Source organism: Tuber melanosporum, assembly GCF_000151645.1.
Source record: "Tuber melanosporum whole genome shotgun sequence assembly, scaffold_60, strain Mel28".
Taxonomy (NCBI): domain Eukaryota; kingdom Fungi; phylum Ascomycota; class Pezizomycetes; order Pezizales; family Tuberaceae; genus Tuber; species Tuber melanosporum.
In genome coordinates, this window is record NW_003299107.1 from 147,667 (window position 1) to 169,171 (window position 21,505).

The 21,505-nt window shown below is 46.4% G+C and overlaps 4 protein-coding genes; 3 read left to right on the forward strand and 1 right to left on the reverse strand.

Moving 5' to 3' along the window:
• Positions 1–2,412: 2,412 nt before the first annotated feature.
• Positions 2,413–5,415, forward strand: GSTUM_00009761001 (uncharacterized protein; the record flags this gene model as incomplete). XM_002840891.2 has 12 exons in its annotated part: positions 2,413–2,453; positions 2,483–2,585; positions 2,646–2,670; positions 2,727–2,744; positions 2,809–2,881; positions 2,944–3,013; positions 3,077–3,175; positions 3,227–3,301; positions 3,348–3,426; positions 3,480–3,748; positions 3,791–4,061; positions 4,116–5,415. The coding sequence occupies 12 exons, from the start codon at positions 2,413–2,415 to the stop codon at positions 5,234–5,236; spliced, it is 2,244 nt and encodes a 747-aa protein (XP_002840937.1). The 3' UTR covers positions 5,237–5,415.
• A 1,664-nt stretch (positions 5,416–7,079) lies between these two features.
• On the reverse strand, positions 7,080–11,228 carry GSTUM_00009762001 (uncharacterized protein; the record flags this gene model as incomplete). XM_002840892.2 has 6 exons in its annotated part: positions 7,080–7,440; positions 7,498–8,720; positions 8,859–9,006; positions 9,175–9,536; positions 9,693–9,840; positions 10,063–11,228. The coding sequence occupies 6 exons, from the start codon at positions 11,226–11,228 to the stop codon at positions 7,410–7,412; spliced, it is 3,078 nt and encodes a 1,025-aa protein (XP_002840938.1). The 3' UTR covers positions 7,080–7,409.
• A 2,654-nt stretch (positions 11,229–13,882) lies between these two features.
• Positions 13,883–15,723, forward strand: GSTUM_00009764001 (uncharacterized protein; the record flags this gene model as incomplete). XM_002840893.2 has 5 exons in its annotated part: positions 13,883–14,111; positions 14,213–14,254; positions 14,321–14,556; positions 14,609–15,215; positions 15,280–15,723. Exons 1-5 carry the CDS (start codon positions 14,022–14,024, stop codon positions 15,721–15,723), a joined length of 1,419 nt encoding a protein of 472 aa, XP_002840939.1. The 5' UTR covers positions 13,883–14,021.
• Positions 15,724–20,456: 4,733 nt separating this feature from the next.
• GSTUM_00009766001 (uncharacterized protein) lies at positions 20,457–21,167 on the forward strand. XM_002840894.2 has 3 exons: positions 20,457–20,701; positions 20,760–20,883; positions 20,953–21,167. Exons 1-3 carry the CDS (start codon positions 20,538–20,540, stop codon positions 21,019–21,021), a joined length of 357 nt encoding a protein of 118 aa, XP_002840940.1. The 5' UTR covers positions 20,457–20,537; the 3' UTR covers positions 21,022–21,167.
• Positions 21,168–21,505: the final 338 nt, after the last annotated feature.

Sequence of the window (21,505 nt, forward strand, 5' to 3'; positions counted from 1 at the left end):
TGGGTTAAGGAAAATGAAATGGGAAGTGGGGGTATATTTTTGGATGCCATTGCGAAGTTTTAATCATTGAGTAGTCTATCCCAGGGCAAGAGGAGAAAAGGGGTGGGAAAGAAAGAACTACCTACAAAGTAGCTGACTAATCAGGGCCTTTGCAAGAGAGAAAGGGAAAAATATTAAGTATCATAGTAGAGACAAAAAAGGAAGCGTTAGGTGATGGTGGGGGAAAAAAAGTAAAATTGAGCAAACAGGTGAATAAAATTTCCAGTGGACAGTTGAATAAAAGTATTAACCAGAAACAAAGCAAACACGGAACCTCCGGGCAAAATTGTATAGCAAACACCGCTGAATGAGGTGAACGACAGCTTCTTGCTTCCGTTTTCATATGAATAGAGCCTTTCTTCCTTCCCAACCTTTCCCCTCTCCCTCCTTGTTTTTTTGTTTTTTCTTGTTAAATGTCTTCGACTCTCCCACTAAAATTTCTAATTATTAGACACTTGGGCCTAGCTGACCTTTTGAAGCCTAGCTAGTACCGTTGAGCATCATGAATACCCTATCCCAACGAGTGGTCTATGGGGGGCCCGAGGTGGAGCGGTTGGTGTTGGAGGCGTTGTCCTGAGTGGCTTCCTCCTCTCTTGCTGTTGCTTCCACTTCCCCGCCATCTCCTTCTTCTTCCTCTTCCTCTTCGTCGTCATAAACGTAATCTTCTGTCTCATCGTAAACAGAAGGATCTCTCCCCCTGGCTGAACCGGTTTCAGCCTCCCAGTCCTCCAGCTCCCACCTAGTCCCATGCCAGGTGACGACGCTATTGATCTCGTGTGCACTCAGGCCCAACTTGTCAAATGCCCTAAAGAGTCTGTTATGGCCCTTGTATCTGCTGAGCCTCATACGAACATTGTTGTCGGCGTAATCCCAGCCAGGATAGACTTCCTCGAGTTCTTCGGAGGTATGACAGTTATACCATTCTGCGATCTCAGCGCGGATCTCGGGATCGAGGACTTCGTTGACAAATTGATCGAATGAGGTAGGGTCCTTGGGCCCTGGGGAAGGGAAGAGGCATTTATAAAGAATTTGGGGGATTGGCTGCTTCTTCATTGCGATGTATTATACTATCGGGCCGTTAATGGTTTGTTTTCTTATGTATTCGGGTTATCGGAGGTGATGAAGAGAAGGATGATCTCTTATGGAGGGAGAAGAAGCTTTGACTTGTTTTATCTTTTTTGATCTTGTTTTTTATTTTTTATTCTTACGGGAGCTAATAGAGTGATGTGTTAGTGCTATTCCATTTCTAGAGTGGGGGAACAACATAGTATCCATGATTGCTAGGGAAATTTACCGGGACTGCAATACTGGTGTGACACGAACCCCAGATCCACAGAGTGTCAGATGCACTAGGACTGGGGGAAATTCTTGGGTGGCGGAGTTGGGTTGAAAATTTAATGGGGTGTTGTGCTGTGTTTTAGTGGACGAATATACTCGAGCGGGGGGGATGGACAAAGAAAGGTAAGAGGTAAAACGACAGGAGGGTTCCGTTTCCAGCGAAGAGTGAAGTGAAGGAGGGAAGGTGGATTGTGGGAGGAAAAACGAAGGTTTGTAAAGAAAACAAAGACTAGTTTGAATGGTGGATGAATTGAGCTCGGGGGGGAAGGTGGGGTGGAGATGTTGAGGAGGGGGAATAATGAAGGAAAAGAGGAAGCAGATCTATTGGATCGGTTTGCCCGTGTGCAAGGGTCGGCAAGTTCCAACCCCCCCCCACATCCATGCCAAGCCGGTAGCTTTCCCCGATGACAATGCATCATGTCATTGGCGGTGCCTTCAACGGAGGGATGATCATGAATATTTTATACAGGTATGATAGGAATGTTTAGCAGCGGTTTGCAGGGTTTTCTTTTCTGAGCAAACCCTAGGGAGATGTGAAATCCGTCCAATACGGGTATGATACAATTTGCTTTGAAGTAACTTCTTCAGACTGCGGTGTTATAGAGCGTGCTGTGGGAATGGTTGACTACTCGAATAAAAGTGATCACAAACATTACCCTATGCGGTCGATTGACCTCGCTTTCCCCGAGAAAGACGCTTGTGACATTGAAGGATACCTGAAAAGCAGTACAGTACTCGAGCAATTTGGAGGGAATCTTAACCTACCAGCGTAGTGTGTTGAGATGGGAAACGCCCACGGAATTCCAATAACTCGCTACCTAGCGAACTTATTGTGGTGCAGGTACGAAAACGTATCAGATCTTCACTCAAGGATTGGGTGCGCCGTAAATTTTATCACTTTTTTGCTTGCTGTAAATCCCGAAGGGTGGAAAGTCTAGCGTATGGCATCATATATTTCCCGGCACAACGGTTGATCAAGAGAGGATTCATTGGTTGCTCTGCCACCCAAGCCAAGCTTTTACTTCACAAGAACCTATGCCAGATGCGGCTTATCCTGTGTTGCTCCTGGCTGCAGCGTTAGCGAGGATCTAAGGTTTGGTTGGAGCCTCAATCTGAAACTTTACTTTGACCTCATCTTAATACCCGGCTCCAAGAGCCTCAGTTCTGTTGCTTTAATATTCGATGAGTTCGGTGGGAAGTTCATAATGGTGAGTATTCCAACTAAGTGCATTTTCTGTGAGATGTGCTTACAGAAGATGTTTTCATAGTCCACTTTCAAAGGAATAGTTACGGGTATATTTTTCTCCTATTTGTCCTTCAATGATCAAGCTAATAATCTTTACTTACAGAGTTTCCGGATATAAGAAGTACGATATTATGTCTATCCATTTCCACTGTCTCCCCTTTCAGAACTGACTCCAATATCCTCAGTTGATTATTTTCGTCAGAGTAATGACTCGGGGGCGCGCCCGGCTCTAGCCTGCTTTCTGACACATATCCATAGGTTTGTGAATTAAAGCAAGCTAAAAGTCATAGAAGTGCTCTAATAGGTCTTCCATCTCTTAGCGATCATCTGCAAGGCTTGGAAGGGTTCTACGGTGGCCCTTTCATCTATTGCTCGGCGGCTACTAAGGAGGTAAGTTAGGGCAGTAGATGCAGCTAACCATCAAATATACGAGTACTTATGCGCTAGCCGTAGCTGTTGATAAAACTGGAGAGACGATTACACCGTTTTAATCTCGCAAAAGGCGTACTTGAAGCACGGCGATGCCTTTACGCCGAGAAAGAGAAGAAGCTTGTGAGTATGAGTCATAAAGTTTGGCAAATTGCATACTGATACGGGTGCTAGAAAGTCATCCCACTAGAAACCCCGACAATGGTTGAGATAGGAAGTGGAAAGAGTTTACGTGTGACTCTGTTCGATGTGAGATGCTTTGGGTGCTGTGTCGGGTAAAGCTAAAACGGTCTAGGCGAACCATTGCCCTGGCGCCGTAATGTTTTTAATAGAAGGCGATGGCAAAGCGATTCTGTACACTGGTGACATACGAGGTGAGCCGTAACCAATTTGGGGGAAAGTGGGTTTCTGACTATTCAGTGGACAGCTGAGAAATGGTGGGTCGACTATCTCAAGAGACACCCCGTCCTGGTTCCGTACGCGATGGGCTTGAAAACTCTGGATAAAATATACCTAGATACCTCATTCGCTGGTAGAAGCAAGATCCATGAAGTGTTCCGCTCCAAGCAAGATGGGATTCACGAGCTTCTCAGCCAAGTCCGAAAGTACCCCCAAGATACGATATTCCATCTGAATGCATGGACATTTGGCTACGAAGAAGCCTGGGTGGCCTTGGCTTCAGCGTTTGATTCTAAAGTATGATTTGCCGGCAAGTCTAGAGCAGTGCTAATGGATCAGATACATCTTAGTGACTACTATCGCCGGCTCTTTCACTTTATAAGGAGTCCTGACAAATACGTTAATGGTCCGTTCCTTAGTGGTTTCGAATTTGGCAACTCGAAAGTTCTTGGGTGCACCACTTCAAATACGGAAGCTCGATTTCATTCGTGCGAAAAGAGGATTGGATGCAAGGGCCTTGAAGGAAGGAAGAACATTGTTTGGATCAGCCCAGTCATTACAAGAGTGGGGTCATATGATGTTCACGAACCTGGCGTCGGGAGTGGTGATTGTAGGGCCGCCCCAAAACCCGCTTTGTAGATCTGAGTAATTGACATCATTTCAGTAGAAAACCAGGATGATCTAGAACTACGGGATGAGCACTTGAAACAGATCCTCGAGATCCTGGGGCCAGATGTTCCGGAGAGCGTTAGGGATCTTTTGAAGGAGGCAAGGACATCCATGAAACAATTGCTCCCGCTGTCTCTCCAGAGAGGTTCCGAGGAGGATGACCTGACAGCACCCAAACTCCTAGGGCTGCTATCCGAAGCAGCGGGTATATCGAGTCAGCGAAAGAGCCAGGAGACCGACTCTCAGATCCTCATTCCTACTCCCATAAGTAACGATGAGGAAGGGGTAGTTGCAGAGAACGGAGAGATCCTCCCGAATGTGATCACCTTCCCCTTTTCACGCCACTCTTCGTACTCAGAGCTACGCGGTTTAGTATCTGCTTTCAGACCAAGGGATATATACCCTTGTGTTGTCAATGAAGCGGCCTGGGATGAAGAGAAGAGTGTGGAGACATTATTCGGCGATTTATGCACCGGTGGCGAGTTCACTCACGATAATGACATGCGACGGCGTCTGGAGGAAGAGCACATGGCGCAAGAACAGCTAGAGGAAGAACGGCTCGAGAGAGAGTTATTGGAGTCCCAGAGAAATCTGGATAGGGGTCAACTCGAGCGCATCGAGATAAACTTTCCGCAATGTCGACCCGAAGAAAGAGCAACAGAAGGCTCTAAGGACACCGAAGACCAACGATGGATACAAGCAAGAGCAATGGCCTCGTCTACAGCAAGCAATACACCCACCACCTCCCCAGCAGCCTCACCGAAAAGGCCAGAGAGAGCACGAAACGTCACACCCGTAGCTCCGGTTGTGTCCCCGCCGCTCGACAGTCCACCCCCCAAACAGGTCAAGCGTGAACCACATACATCGCCATCATCATCACCGCCTACTGGGTCGGCAAAGAGGATTAAAATTCAAAACTCGCTACATGGGACAGTTTCAAGCCCCCGGCGTCCCGGCAAGGGGGTACGCATGAGCAGCGTTGAGCGCGAATTCGGTGATAGCGAGAAGTTTTGGGAGGGTGTTGAGGCTGCACTTGGGATCGGGGGAACGTGGTGGGACGTGGAGCTTTCTTGTACTATGCAAGAGTGGAGGTATGAGGAGGAGGTGGAATTGTAATTTTTTTCCTTTTCTTTTGTGTGGGGTCAAGGAGGGTATCATAGAGGTGCGGTTTTGCGAATTGGAATATCCCATATTTTGTAAGTGAGTCCGCGGGAGTTGGGGATTGTGATTTCGATGGCTCCTTTTACTCTAGTCATTTATCCACATAGTGAAAGTAGACGCTTTAAACCCCCGAATGTTTTCTATTGGGGAAAATTATAGGGGAAAGACTGGTGATAAAAAGCTAACTAGTCAGTAAATTCAGGATACTAGGATGCTGACACTGACAAAAAGCGAGTTTTTAGGAACAGGACACGCTCAGCTGACAGCTCACCGTCCCAAGTTGTACGAACATTACAGCAGTAGATGGGGATGTGAGAAGGATGGACTTGGAAGTTACTTAAATAATAATATGCAAATACTTGGCCCACAATGATTATGAACAACGAAGTAACTCACAACCACTGATAACGGTCATATAAATCTTACAAGTTTAGTATTCTTATAGTAAAAATATTAGGCTAGTAGATTTCTATGGGCCAGAGTTTATAAGAAGCCTAATTTAAGCTATAGGGTTTACAAGCAGAGTGATACTTGTATTCATATAAGCCTTATCTTTAAATATGATTCAGTTAAGGATTCAGAGTCAGCTTATCCTAATGGGTATTATTTGAGAAAAAATGTCATACATGTGACTCATGAGAGCCTTACCTAGAGTCAGTGATTTCCTATAAAGTAAGTAGGTCCAAGTTTGCCCAAGGGTGATATTATGTTGGTTTCTTTTTACTAATCTTGACTCTTCCGTTCCTTTCTAAACCTTTAGCTGTTATAACGGCGGGTTCCTCTGCTCCTTGGTTGTGACTAGCATTGAAGTGGGGGCGTTGTATAGTTTAAGGATCGGGCAGCATATCAGGAAGATTGAATGCAGAGGATACTACGGAGGAAGAGCAAAGTTGCGCATGGGGTAATGGAGGTAACAGCCGGGATTCATAACTCCATTAACCTATTTACTCACGAGAGTGACTATCAATTGCCGGCTAAACATAGGAGGAAAGCGTCCGGCAGGGGTAAATATTCACCAAAAGCAAAGAAGGCTCGTGCTACTACAAGGAAGGAGGAGAGCCGGATGGAAAAGCAGAATGTAGTGGCTGAGAGAAATCCGTGAGGGGAAGTTTAGACAACGGGCTGCAGGCCTGATGAGAAATGTAGGATCAAATAATCGGCTTTAACCAATTTCTTTTTCACACTTAATGAGATTGAGGTACTGTCGTTACCTTTCGTACTATCATAGCCTATAATTATATCACTTCTTTTCGTTTTCATTTTTTCTCTTTTTTCGTTAAATTTTATTATAATATCAGTCCTTGTTTTGTTCCCCCCACCATAACCATACCACTCCTCTCTTTTCTGTCTTTTGATATAATTATTACACTCCCTTCCTTTCCTTCTTTTCCTTCATATCCCTACTCCTTTCTCTTCCTTCTTTTATGATTATATACTTGTCTTTTGTTGTATTATATACTGGTGCTGTATCATAATCGTTGTATCTTCCTGTGATAGCACTGGATTGGATGTTCCCGTTTTGCTATCTTGAGAACCTACTTCACTGCATTTCAAATTTGTTATTTGGTACTAGTACTAGTATAGGGATTGATGATCGGCACAAGGTTCATAGAAAATAGTTAGATGCTGTATTGCGCACCGTGAATTTAGGTAATAGGTGGAGAATCTGGAGCAATGCCTCCCGTTATACAAAGAAACCCGAATGTTCGTATGCTAACCAGTAGATACAGAGTGCTGTGTGAGAGTGTATATAATCCGCAACGTTGGATCAGCAAATGTGCTGATTCCCAAAGCTCCATCAAATTAACTTCCACGTTTTATTGACATGTACTAATACAGCCGATAGGCATGGCTCTCTCTCATCATCAATCCTTGACTTTGCCACTAACCACCCCAACTAGAAACCCCTGCCTACAGAAACACGACTCCTCTGAACAAATGTCCGGACCTCCGAGAAGAGTAAAACATCAATCAATCACGAAAAAGAAAAAGGAAATGAAAGGAAAAAGCTGTAGAATCCGTTTTACCCCATGCAAAAACAAAAAACTTGAAGCAAAAAAGGAAAACTTTTTAAAAAAAGCCATTTCATGTAAGAATTATTTTCGGAATCAGAAATCTAGCCCCCTTATTAAGAATTCCTCGGGGGGTCTCTAGGGGATCTGGTATCTATTAGTTTCAGTTCGAAAAGGAGCCATAAACCAGGGATCTGAACTTACGTTGGTGAATAGCTTGGCCCGGGGCTTGTCGGCGACCACCTCGGACTCCCCTGAGTGGGACTCTGGAAGGTTGGACTTGTCGGGCTATAGCTAGCAGCGGGACTGCCAGGAGAATAGACAGGGCTTGTAGGACTATAGTTGGGACTGGTCGGCGAAGTTGGAGAATGACTGTTACCAACCCCACCACTGAAGGCAGGGCTAGTAGGGGAGTAGTCAGGGCTGGTCGGGGAGTATGCAGGGCTTGTGGGGGAGTAGTTAGGACTGGTTGGACTGTATGTTGGGCTTGTTGGGCTGAAGCTAGGACTTGTTGGCGAATAGTTAGGAGAGGTTGGGGATCCACCAACACCAAGGCCACCTCCGTAAGCTGGGGATGTCGGTGAGTATCCAGGGGACGTTGGGCTGTAGGCAGGACTGGCGGGCGAAAATCTGGGGGACGCTGCACTGAATCCCGGGCTCGTAATAGCCATGTTAGGCGATGTAGGCGAATATGCAGGCGAAGCGGGGGAGTAGCCCGGAGAGGTTGGACTTGTGCCAAAAGGGCTCGTTGGTGAATATGTTAGAGGACTCCTGGCACCCGCACCACCGTAGCTTGATCCGAACCCAGGGGCTTGGTAGTCGGTCAATCCACCTGGCGTCTCCGAGCCAGTATGTTGCATAGGCGAGAACGCGGCACCGGCATCGGGTGATCCCACGTAAGGGTCACCATACATTGGTGAGGAACTGTCGTAAGGAGTTGCGGCGCCGTCCGCGAGAACACCCTTGCCCATGCCTGGTATTTCTCCACCGGTAACGCGTGAATTGTCAACAATCACCTCGGCCAACATCTTTTCGTCCAAGAAGACGTCGAATTCCCCTGTCCCCAAAGGAGCCAATTGTCCCAACATAACATTTTCAGAGATTCCCCTGCAATCATCCAATTCTCCCGAGGCTGCTGCTTCCAACAAGATTTCCACAGTCTCCTCAAAAGAACACCTCATGAGCGCACCGGTGTCTGCACGATTAATGCCATGGCGAGTGATGGCCATCAGGTGTCCACGCGAAGTCATGACATCGCAAAGAAGCGCAAGATGTCGTTCGTTAACATAAGAACCATCGAAAGCCAACACCTGCCTTAACTCTCGAAGAAGTGCACCTCTAGTAGCCTCGATTCCGAAAACTTGTAAGATTTCCTCGAATGTGTTGGAGTAGGTTCTGGTAGTATCAACCCCTTCAACTTCGAGTACCTGCTTCAGTGCCGTACCAGTGGTATCCAAAACCCACTCCTTGCACTTAGGATCCTCCTTGCTCATTACAAACTTGCCAGTCTCATCAATCCTTGTGCGCTCCTTATCGTTCAAAAACGCCCTCTGAATGCCCTTAACGCCATTGAGGGTTAATTCGTCAAGGATGTGATTCTCTAGACGTTTGAGCATGGTGTCTTCTTCAAGATCACTCTCCTCATCCAAAGATTTGGCTTGGTCCGCATTCTTCATTCGACATCTAATATTTGGAATTTCTGCGTTATCATCACTCATGATAATGGCCATGTCATTGCCATATTCTTCCATCAACTTCATTCCTACCCTCTCAACCGTCAAATCTTTATCAAGCAACTTCTTTCTATCAAAGATAATTCGAAGAAGCCATTTGGACTGCCTGTCGATATCCTCAGAGTCTGTGTCAATCAAGAAGTGTGACAAAACAGTCTCCTTATCCTCTTCTATGACAGTATCCCTCGGATCAGGGTCGTACCAAATCTCAGTGGTCTCAGTGACTGACCGTAAGGTTGTATGTTCGACCGCTGAACGAAGTGCTTTCGCAGTTTCCTTCTCGTGGGTATTTTCTGGAACCTGGTAAACCATCATAGAGGGAGTCTTGATGTTCTTGGCAACGTTGAGAATTTCCTTTAACCGAGGAACACCAAGAGTGACATTCTTAGACGACACACCAGCGAAATGGAAAGTATTCAACGTCATCTGAGTAGCCGGCTCACCAATGGACTGCGCAGCGAGGACCCCAACCATTTCGCCAGGTTGCACTGCGGCTCGAGCGAACCGAGACTCAATTTCCCCGAGGACCCAATCAAACGCAACTTTAGAGAGATTACACTCAATGACCAACCTCCTGAACGCAAGGCGAGATCGAAGATGGCACATGAAAAGCCCAGTGGCATTTTGCTGAGCCTCGATAGAATGAGGATCATTGCCACGAACAACAACGAGCTTCTTCACAAGTTCTTTGACTTTTTCAGTGACTTCAAGAGGATGAAGATTACTCCGAGCGCGATGCTTGATACGGAAAATAGTGCGGGCGTTCTCCAAGATGCGAAGGATATTGATGGGTAATTGTAGCTTCTCGTCGACGCTGTCTTTCTGAAGTGACCTCAAGAATGCCCGATCCTTCTGGAGCTGCTCAAATTCTTCGTCCAAAGCAGCCTGCACCTCTACATCACCAGCAATGTCCTGTGCAACCTCGAGAAACTCGAGGGGGATCGACCTCACTGGATCCATAACATCAACTCTAACCTTATCTTCAAACTCCGCGTCCGAACATGCGATAATGTCGACGGTTTGTGGTTCGATGTACATTCCGTCAAGGCCATCTTCACCATAAATGAACTGGATGATATCCCCAAGGGAATTTCTCACGGTACCGTCATATTTGGCCATGACGTCTTCCAACGCTTTAACCAACCGTCTCTGAATGTAACCAGTCTCGGCAGTCTTGACAGCTGTATCAATCAAACCTTCTCTACCAGCCATGGCATGGAAAAAGAACTCTTGAGGGGTAAGGCCACGAAGATAGGAATTCTCCACGAATCCGCGGGATTCAGGACTATAATCATCTTTTGTGAAATGGGGCAAGGTGCGGTATTTGAACCCGAAGGGAATACGCTTCCCCTCAACCGATTGTTGGCCTACGACCGCTGTCATCTGAGAGATGTTGATGTTAGAACCCTTTGAACCAGATCGAGCCATCTGAATTGCATTGTTGCTGTCCTTCAAACTCTTCTCAGTGTCAGAACCTGCCTTATCGCGGGCAGAGTTAAGCGATTTCTGGACCAAGTTCTCGAAAGTATCACGGATATTCATTCCCGGTAGGGGTTCGAGCTCGTTGCGCTGAGCTTTATCAGTAACTGCATTGACCTCGTCTTTTTTCTCTTTGACAGTCGCTGCAATCTTCTCGATAGTTAACTTATCCGGAATGGTATCCCCAATACCAATACTAAAGCCGTTATGGAGCAGCCAGTAATTGACAATTGTCTGACAACCATTGAAGAATTCTAAGCATCGGTAGGCACCCTTCTCGTTGTATATGATATGAATCAAACTCAAATGAGACTGTCCGACCGCCTTTTTGTTAAGAAGCCCAAACATCAGCTCACCGCCATGAACTAGTAAGCCCTCGTCGTTTAACGGAGACCACTTCCCCCCTGCGAGATCAACCTTATTTATCCCAGGAGGAATAACTAAACTAATCATTTGCTTCCCAGTCCAACGAGGTCGAGGTTTCAAGATTGCAGGCGTAGGTATTGTTCCATCCCAATTGGGTACCCACATGAGAATATTCATAACTTGTTCACGATTGAGAAATACATCTCTTCGGCACATTTTGTAGATACCGCAGAGAGTGTCTTGGACAATGCCCATGAGAGGTCCATTCTTCTGAGGCGACACGACATTCAAAGGCACCATACAGAGTTGGCTAACTTCAGCACGTGTTTCTTCGGATTGGGGAACATGAAGATTCATTTCATCGCCGTCGAAATCGGCGTTGTAAGGGGAGGTAACCGACAAGTTGAGTCGGAACGTTGAGTAAGGCATGACACGAACGCGGTGACCTGTAGGTATGAACGGTAAGCAAATATTTTAGTCGAACACGATCTAGAAAACATACCCATCATAGACTCCTTATGTAGAGACGGCTGACGATTAAAGATAATAAAATCCCCATCGACAATGTGCCGCTCAACCCTCCAACCATACTGCAGTGTGATATCCCCCGCGCGTTTATGATGTCTCAAATCGATTCGCTCACCGTTATCCCGAATAACGTATTTTGCACCTGGATGCTCATTCGGCCCATTCTTCACCAATTCGTGTAACTTATGAATGTTGTAAGGCGTGACAATCTCTGGGTAAGTCAACGTCCGGGCAATACTCCTTGGAACACCAACTTCATCCAGCGATAAGTTTGGGTCTCCCGTGATAACAGTACGTGCCGAAAAATCGACACGCTTCCCCATCAAATTACCACGAAGACGACCTTCTTTTCCCTTTAGACGAGCGCGAATCGACTTAACGGGTCTGCCAGATTTCTGCAGAGCCTGTGGCTGACCAGCGATATCATTGTCCATATATGTGGCGACATGGAATTGCAGTAGTGCCTCGAATTCATTCACGACATGAGCAGGTGACCCATTTTGCTCAGCATCGCGAACGCTTGCATTCGCCCGAATTATCTCAGCAAGTTTGTAAGTCAAATCGTCCTCTCCACGCATGCCGCCGCCCATACCGTCAACGCAGATACTAGGTCGCACAGGTGGAGGAGGTACTGGCAGAACTGTAATGATCATCCACTCAGGTCTTGCATAATCTTCGCTCAATCCCATCTTGCGGATCTCATCGTTGGAGATATGTTTGAATATATTGAGAACTTCGGCAGGTGTAATGTGACGCTTCTCAGGTTGCTGACTCTCTTCACCTTGATCCTTATCCGGCTTCCATGTACCTATCAATCGTAGACCCTCACGGCGAATGGTTGGTTGCTTGTTTCCACACCCACCATGAGACTTTGGCTTTTTATCAGAAGGTGCTTCATCAAAACCACCCTCTCCATCTATCGCTGTGTCTGCGTCACAGCTTGTTTTGGCCTTGCAAAGCCTCCAGATCGCATTAAAACGAGCTTTAGGTTCCCGAATCCGACAACAGTCTGCGAATTGAGAGTTGGTCTACCGAGTAGAGCGGTCATTCATTAGCCAAAAAAGTCTAGAAATGATAAAGTCACCTGACCCGCCAAAGTGGGCCTCACTTCATCAAGCTTTATTTTGGCGCAATTGAAGCACACAGTCTCCAGCACTTTCTTGACCTTGTTGATAAATCCTGTAAGAGAAAAAGAAAAGAAAATACAGTCAGCGATATTCACTTCAATACTAATCCACGGCGCAACTCACCAACATGGTAGACTGGTTTCGCCAATTCTATATGCCCAAAATGTCCTGGACATACCGACATTCCTTCGTCGCACTAAGTAATGAATTGTTAGCTTAACTTTAATAGCAAATTACAAGCGTGAAGAACTCACAGTGGCACATTTGAATGAGCGATCGATGGAGCCTAGATGGGGGTCATTCAGACCTTTCTCTCTTGGTCGAAGTTTTGCTTCGTCCTGAGAAACAAAAACAATCACGTAAGTATGTCTTGAATGGCAAAAAACACAGCGAACAATCGCCATACCATTGTCTCTGGGTATTCGATATGGCAGACACTCATGCCCTTGATCTCTTCGGGCGATAGCAAGCCAAACTGGATCTCCTTGATGGTGCGCAAAGGCGCGCTCGAATGTTCGAAAATGAGCGTCATGATTGGTTTTCCACGTTCGTAAAAAGTGGTGGTATAGATTTAGATGAACTGGGAGCAAAAAACAAGAAAGTGTTGTTGCAAACGAGGTAGGAGGTGAAAAAAAGAAAGGCAGAAAGAGGCTGCTGTTTATCGACCTCTTCCCAACGGAGGGAAACAATTGAAAAGAAAATTAAAGCCCTAAAGCCAGCGTGTGTGCCACGCGGTCCTTTTGTAAAATCCTCCTCCCCCTCCGAGCCTTTCCTCCCTAACCCAACCGTCGTCACTCGTAGCCCGTAGCGTAAAATGTGGTGTAGTAATACTGCTGTTGCCGTAGTTTTGCTGCTGCTCCTATAACTATCCACAAGAGCTTCAAGGGAAGGCGATTTGTGGCGATGGGGACAAAGGAGTGACCGGTCGGTCGGAGAGCCACGCCCGTTCACCAACACCCAGAGGAGTCCGATGTGACGTGACAAAGGAAAGAATGAAAAACAGCCGAATGCTTTGTCAAACTAATCGGCAAGGAGATGGATACGCCACAGACAGAACGCAGAGGGCTGTTGTAGTGGTGGGATGATGGGTGGAGAGGGTCGGTAGAGGACAGACTGTTAAAGGGAAGGAGGAAGAACTGAATGCGAGGCGAGAGTCGATGGGAGGCAACCAGCAAAAGACTGCAGCGCTGTGCAGCGCCGGTACTTGTAGCTGGTCCTCGCAGCAACGAGCAACCAGGCAAAAAACCCTTAAGGCTTGGCGCTTATATTCCACCTATCTCCGCGAGAGCAAACGCGACTTCCCATAAAAAGAGAGGCTGATTGAGGCTCTTCTAATCGAAGTTCATGCAGATGCCCTCTCATCCTCCACCGGCTCCAAGAGCTCATCACCATCCATCAACACTCTTCAATCCCCCCCTTCCCGCTACTCTAAGATTTCTCACACTTATCTTAACTACCGCTCCAGGGAGCACACGCCTACAACCATACCTTCAACATGAACCTTTCATTACTCGACCCGTTCACCCTTGCCCAGGACTATCCTGAGTCCCTCTCATCGGAGCTCCGATCGGGCCATTCAACTTGTGTTCGTCCCTCTCTACCTTCTTTGGCTAGTTCTTTTGTCTCCCTTTTGAGTCACCTTAAAATCTGGAATATGCGTTTCTAACACGCCTGTTTGTACTACAGGTTCGATTCAACCGTAAAGGAGATCTTATTGCCTCCGGAAGGGTATGACTCCACAACCCCAGACTTCTCATCTCAAATAATCTAATCAAACTTCCCTTGTCTACATAGCTAGATGGCACAGTAGTCCTCTTTGACGTCGAGACAAATGGCCTTGCCCGCTACCTCCGTGGCCATGTTCGCGGAATTCAATCCCTCAGTTGGTCTCAGGACGGCATTTTTCTCGCCAGTGCTTCACAAGATTTCAAAGTAATTATTTGGGATCTTTCAAAACAGGGAGAGGGGGCATCACGAACCATACGTTTTCCTGCTCCGGTCTACTGCGCTGAACTTCACCCGAAAAACCCGTGAGATTTTTTGAGAACCCCCAATTACTTCTCACTCTAACAGCTGTGCCAGGAACATTTTTGTTTGCGCCCTATTCGAAGATTCACCTTACCTTGTAGATATATCCGACCATGTGCCGAGAAAATACCAGCTTACAAGTGCACCCAAGCGACCGCTACAGCCGGGCGCAGAGGAAGGAGAAATTGATGAAAAGCGGGCTGCAGCTGATGCAAAACAAATGACTACCGCATCTGTATTCACTGCTACTGGTGACCATATTATTACTGGATCCAACAAAGGCTGGGTGAATGTGATCTCCACCACAACGAAGGAGATGATTCATTCCACCCGGGTCACCTCTGGCTGTATTACTTACATTAGGCTCACAATGTCTGGTAGAAACATGGTCGTAAATGCTAATGATCGGGTCTTGAGGTCCATCAATATCCCAGATAATCTTAAAGAGGGTGTTGATGGTAACGACGTTCGACTTATCGTAGAGCACAAGTTTCAAGATGTCGTCAACAGGCTGCTATGGAATCACTGCACCTTTTCTGGAAACGGCGACTACCTGACTGCCACAACTTTTAAAAACCATGACATCTACATCTGGGAAAGAAGCATTGGTGTTCTCGTCAAAATCTTAGAAGGCCCAAAAGAAGAACTGGGCACAGTAGAGGTAATTTTCCATTCCCCCCATCCAGCCCAATCCGGGTGATTGCGCCGTCTCACCTTAATCCTAGTGGCATCCAACCCGCCCCCTCATCGCCGCGACTGGTCTCGAGAGCGGCAAAATCTTCATCTGGGCAACATCCAATCCCCAACGCTGGTCAGCCCTAGCCCCGGACTTCCGCGAACTAGAAGAAAATATTGAATACCAAGAACGCGAGGACGAGTTCGATATACATCTAAAATGGGACCTCACGAAACGCAAGCTACATCAGGAAAATGAAATCGTAGACGCGGTGACCATCGAACGGGCGAGAGGTGAAGTCGAAGATGGGTGGAATATGCCAGTCGTGTTGGACCTCGAAGATACCGAGAGCGAGTCCGATTCCCCGCCTCCTTCCGGGCCGGGAGAGCGGAAGAGAAAGAGTCCCGTGCCTTCGAAGGCGAATGGGAATAATGCAGGTGCTAATGGGAATGGCACGGGCACTACGAGGTCGAAGAGACGGAGGGCTGATTAGGACTTCTGTGATCGTTCCATTGGTTTATTTATTTCTTACGGGTTACGGATCATGGACGGAGTTGGTCGGGTTTTGCCTTGCCTTGATCTGTTTGTTTGAAGCTATCTAGGCAATGGGTAGGAGTTTAATCTGGTACTTGCAGTATATGAGCTGGTACAGGTGTTAGCTAAACACTACAGTACAACTCAGCTCTCAACCTTCCTGCACGGCAATCTTACTGATATTATTATACCTTTCGGTTTACGGAACACCTGTACTATATAATGCTCCTGAAGGCTGTCTGCAGCCCATGTGGATATCATGAATATCATAGTACCCGTTCAGGCAACGTCTTACTACCCTTGCTGTAAACCCTAGTCACTCTATCATAGCAATAATATTACCGAGTTAATCTACTAAAAAATCAAACCTCATCATCTAGAACACCACTCCCTCCACTCAAAACACCTCCCTATTAACTAGTGAACCTTTCCCTTGCATATCCCCACTCAACGCTCTATCACGATACCATGCTCCCTCCTGTCTAGATAAAGTGTGAGATAGTGTTCGAACGATACCGTACGCTACCGCACCGTAAAGAATTGACACCGTGCTGTAAACTGCAGCTGGAGGTACTAGCAGCCCTCCGTGTGCGTACCGTATGGGGTTGGAACCCATGATTTCCGAAGCGCACTTTTACGTTGATTTTGTTTCTTAAGTTGGTAACAACGAGTAATTTGGAAAATTAGGGGAGAAATGCAATCATAGGCAGAGAGCTCTGTAGGGTCCAATGAATCCCACATCCTAAGAGTATTGTGTGATAGGCGGTTTCCTGCAGATATTCAGAACAGGTATTTCAATTTCAGTTGACGATATCTCTACTCTGACGGACTAACGGACTGCTGTGGGAAAGGGTTATGCTCCTTTCCCCATGCCCAGGGTTGGCCGAGTAGAATGGTTAAACATTTTAAAAGATGTTCTATTAAGTTTTGATCAGTACTGTACAAAATCTTTAGTAAGTTTTACATATATCAAAATAAATTCAAGGAGTATTTGTTTTGATGTATGATCCCCCATTGTGATAATTTTCAGGGCCCAAGAGCCTATTTCTACATTGCGGATACTCCATAAGCCTGTCCAGCAGCTTCTCTGGTGGCTAACTTCCCTCCCGCTTTCTCCTGCTCCTCATCTCCTATTAATTACCTAACACTTTCCGTCCATACCTTTGTACTAGTGGTTTTTCCTTGCGCCTTATCCCATAATAGCCTACCTAGCATTATCTGCAAAGCAGTAAAATAGCAGACAATTCAAATGCTGCTCAACACGCTCTTCGCCGCTAAGCGGTTCTTTCTAACATAAGTACACAAGAAGTGTAAACTATAGTTGTTAAAAGGGACTCTGAAGGGCGTGAAGAGAAATCATCTAAAGGCGAATAAAGATAACTGTCCAACCAAGTATACCGCTATTTAAGTGCTGTCTAGCGAGGTCTTAAAACAAAACATAAAGCGAGCTAATCTAACTAAGTACCAGCTCCTATTACAACCAGAGTACGGTACAAATGTGCATCGTACTGCATGCTACCAGTATGCTATTGACCAATCATAGTTTCCAGTTATTCCCTACTATGATACTCTTCATTTTATTTATTCTTTGTATTCTTTTTGTTTTTCCTTTCATATTTTTCATTTCCACCTTTCCCCCATGATATGTAGACTAACAAATATGAGAGAAACTCACTAATTCTATAATAATATTATTTGTATAAAAAATTTGGTGAAACTCTTCTTGGTGGGGAATTTTAGGCCCATTTTCTGCCTTATTTTATGCCTACTGGCTGCACTATTATTTGAAACCTTTATTAACTTTCATCTATTGTTTTTTTTTATTGTATTGTCCCAACACTCGTGACAAATGACACGCTCATCCTATTTTTACTCTACTTTTACATCATCGCCTCAGCAGTACTGTACCCACCATTATCGAATAGTATCCGCCCTCAAACCCAATATTTGTCTTGTCCGTTTTTCTCAGTCACCCACCTTCTTCCATCACAAGTCAAGTCCCTTTTCCATTTTTTTCTTAGCCATGTCCATTAACCTCCCTGGCACACCAACAGTTACGCAACCGTACACCAGAAAACCGTATCCCGCACCGAAAAATCCGATACCGGGAAATAGCGTCTTTGGCAATATGACAGAAGCTCACGTTGCAGAAGTGTTGACGCATTGAATTCCCCCCATATAAAAAGGGGGTATAAATGGCCAACCCGCAGATACGGGAGAATTCTCAGACAAAATGCTTAAATATGAGACTTTGGTTAGCATATGAGGAGGAGGGGCCTGTCGGGGAAGAACAAAGTTGGATCTACGACACTCCTATCCGAAAAAATGCCTGGCCGCCAACCGCGCATCAAAGGACCCTAATTGGGGGGGTTCTTTTCCTCCTATGAATCCTCCTCGTTCCTCCTATCATACATCTGCCCTTCAGATCTAGATCCCCTTCGCACTAACATGGCCAAGGACTTCTGGCAAATTCGTAGTAACTGCGCTCCATGTAAGGTTACAGTTCAAACCATGGAATTAACGAGTGACATTCTATGATGCAACATCAAAAAAAAAAAAAAAAACCTCCCGCTTTACCATCCTCCCGTTTGCACTAAGTTAAAGGTAAACGCTGCAGCAATGGAGGGAAAGCCACGAAGTGTGTCCTAGCATCGGTGGGCTCCCTGGGACCCGCGCGCTCAGTGTGTGCATTCCGGCAAAGGGTCCAGCTGGTCAGCGGTTTTTGGAAATGTTTGGGTATAAGTATCATCGTACGCAGAGCGGGAAAGCCTTTCAGAGCACCCTTGACGTTAGGTGGGACCCCAATGACTTGGGGGGGAGTTGAAGATGCAGGGTTTCTTGGGCAATGTTATGCGACGATACTCACGTTTCTAGATTTGAGTACTGTACCCGAGGGGTGTTCATATGATGACAACAAAAGCTATATTATGATCCTATATCTAGCGGGGAAGTGGTGGAATAATTTTCTTTATCTTCTCCCGCGCAAACACCAACTTTGTAAAGCCATCAGGGGTAGGTTAGTCTATCGCATGTCCATAGAACGCGGTGATATAGAAGCCAAGCAGAAAACCTCCCAAATGTCATACCGAAATTGGGGTCGCGTCACAAATAGACCACCAAGGCTGTTGAACAATCCCTAGATTCAGCCTGCCAGATTCAACAGTCTAAATGCAACCCTTCAACATGATAAGACTAACTCCCAAGCCCCCTTTCATCAGCCTTGTTCTTATATGCATTAATACACAAGGCAATATGCAATAACAACCCTAGATGTGTCATTTGCCATTAGGAATCGTTTGGGATAGTGCGAGTCCCCGCAGCGAGCCTTGGCCTTGCAAGCACGGTGCGGTAAGATGTACCCGAGTAGGGCGCTCAATGAGATCGAGAGCATGGGGCCACTAAACGGGGAAGCCATAGAGGCTTAAACGGCGGGGGGATGGTGTACTCGAGGAGAACGATCCCAAAGAGCTAACCTCCCGAACGGAACCTCAATGGATGAAATTGCATGAGCGCGTGGGGCTCTAGGCCCGATTTTAAACGTGCGCGTTCTTGCTTGAGAACGGTACATTGGCCGCACCTGTAGGTATGACATAATACTCGAGTAAAGTGTTTTAACGACAAAATGCTTCAGGCGCTATTATTTGTTGTCCCGTCAGTCAAGTACTCGAGGGTGCTCCTCCTTGCCCTTGGGCTGGGTCGGAAAAAAACCCGAAGTGGCCGCATCAGTTGGAATTTGAGCGCGAATAGGAAGCATACGGTTCGAGTACTCGTACGGTACCGGTACCCGACGATCATAGCCCGGATTTATCCTAGAGGCATCAAATGTCAAGTGCTCCCACTTGATCTGCATTACCCAAAAAGGGCCTCAACAACCCTCTAAGGTGCTACAGTACGAGTACCGTAGCTCAGATAAACTTTCCACCGAGCTTCAACTGAGTTCGCAATTCAGGAACCCTTCACCACCGGTTTGAATCGGCTATCGCTGGTCTTTTTGTAAGCACCTTAGATCTACTCATACGAGTACTAGCAGGACCCTGCTAGACGATCCAAGGGTCGTCTGTGGTGGACCCTGGGACCTAGCTTCGCTCGTCGTGATAGGTGAGGTATGGAAAGTCTCAGGAAAGCGGCCAAGGCCACACCGGGAATTCCTCAAAACGGTTAGCAAACTACCCCAAACACCAAACACCAGAGCACTCGCTCCAAGCTGGTTGCACCGAATACTACAGGTATACAAACACTGTATTCAGCACCAGTTATTCCTGCTTACTTACTTAAATTCCTTATGATACCCAAACATCGAGGAAACATAGAGTTGACAAACATTTTTGTAGCTACCAGTACAGTGCTCGTAGCGTATCCTCCGCCATTTCTCCTTTCATGCCAACCCCTGAGGGAGCGGGAAAGCACATCATGATCATGCTTGCTTCCCGGGAACCTTGGTAGGAGAGGTTGGAACAAGTTTTTCTCCGTGTCTTGGTATGTTTCCTCCACTGGATTGGCAAAATTATTGGCGTTGCCGCCTATTGGGCAAGGGGTAGACTAGAGGGTTTGTCGTGGGGCCCCAAAGTTCCTCCTTGGCATCAGTTATGATGTCATTGCTGCTCAGCCAGGTCCTGGAGCAACCAATACTCTATCACGTTCAAATAGGTCCTCTCCTCGTCACCTCTTGTCTTTGCTCCTTACTCCACAACAATCAATTCACACTATCGATCAATAACCTCAATCCAAACAACTCTTTACAAATCTTCACATTTATCCAACCAACAAGCAAGCATGCCTCGTGGAAACGGTGAACAGACTAAGGTTGTCTACAAGGGCAAGAACGAGGACTTCATTGTCTTTGTCGAGTCGGTGGAAAAGCTCAATAAATGGAGAAAAGATCCCTCGATCCCTCTTCTCGACGTAGTTGATTCGTTCAAGGTGTTCTGTACGCACAAGTATGACCTCTCCTGGTGCCTTTCCCCATCCTCAGAACAGTGCTAACGAATCTTATAGGCACGGGGCACAAGGGATCCTCGACGAGGCTGGAGGCGGCCTCCTAGAAGGCGAATTCGGATCCAAGAAAGAAGACGAAGTGGTTAAGAGGATTCTCCAGGGCGGGACTTTCCAGCGTGGTGTTGTAAGTTATCCCTCTAGCGCCCACATCATCACCACTCCCATTCACTAAGCAACTAACACTCTCTTACAGGTCGAAGAACGCCAAGGAGACAGGAACGTTTCAGATGGACCCATGCAAGTTCAGGGTTATATTTTCTGAATTATTTTTTAGTCTTTTCTCTTCAAGGGGTCTTTGCATATGCAGCCTGTTTCCTTTTTCTCAATCTCTTTCGGTGCGATGCAAGGTGTCGCCTTGATGGACGCATACCGGTAGGATAACTTCTAGGATCCCGAAATTCCGAGGAGCCTGAGATGTCTCTAGAAATGGCTTCCCACTCGCAGTGTGTAAGATAAGCGTCTTGTGCGTTGTGAATCCGCCCAGAAAAAACAATCCATCGGTATGAATCAGTAACAACATGATGGACTAATTCGTGCGTGAATCCTAAGCAGTCGCACAGAATGGTAGCAACGTTTATGAGAGAAGGACCACTGGCACATTCCATCACCAGCCTTACTGATCTCGGTAGCTTTCCAAATGCAGTCGTGAGTCAAGTAAATTTCTGCCAGATGTCTAGGGCATCACCACGTATATGATAGCGCCAAACAAATGGTGGCCCTCATCGGAAAACAAACACAAAAAACTT

Coding starts and splice junctions, on each gene's coding strand:
- GSTUM_00009766001 (XM_002840894.2), top strand. CDS start 20,538: ATGCCTCGTGGAAACGGTGAACAGACTAAGGTTGTCTACAAGGGCAAG. Junction 20,702..20,759: donor AAGGTGTTCTGTACGCACAA/GTATGACCTCTC, acceptor CGAATCTTATAG/GCACGGGGCACAAGGGATCC. Junction 20,884..20,952: donor GGACTTTCCAGCGTGGTGTT/GTAAGTTATCCC, acceptor ACTCTCTTACAG/GTCGAAGAACGCCAAGGAGA.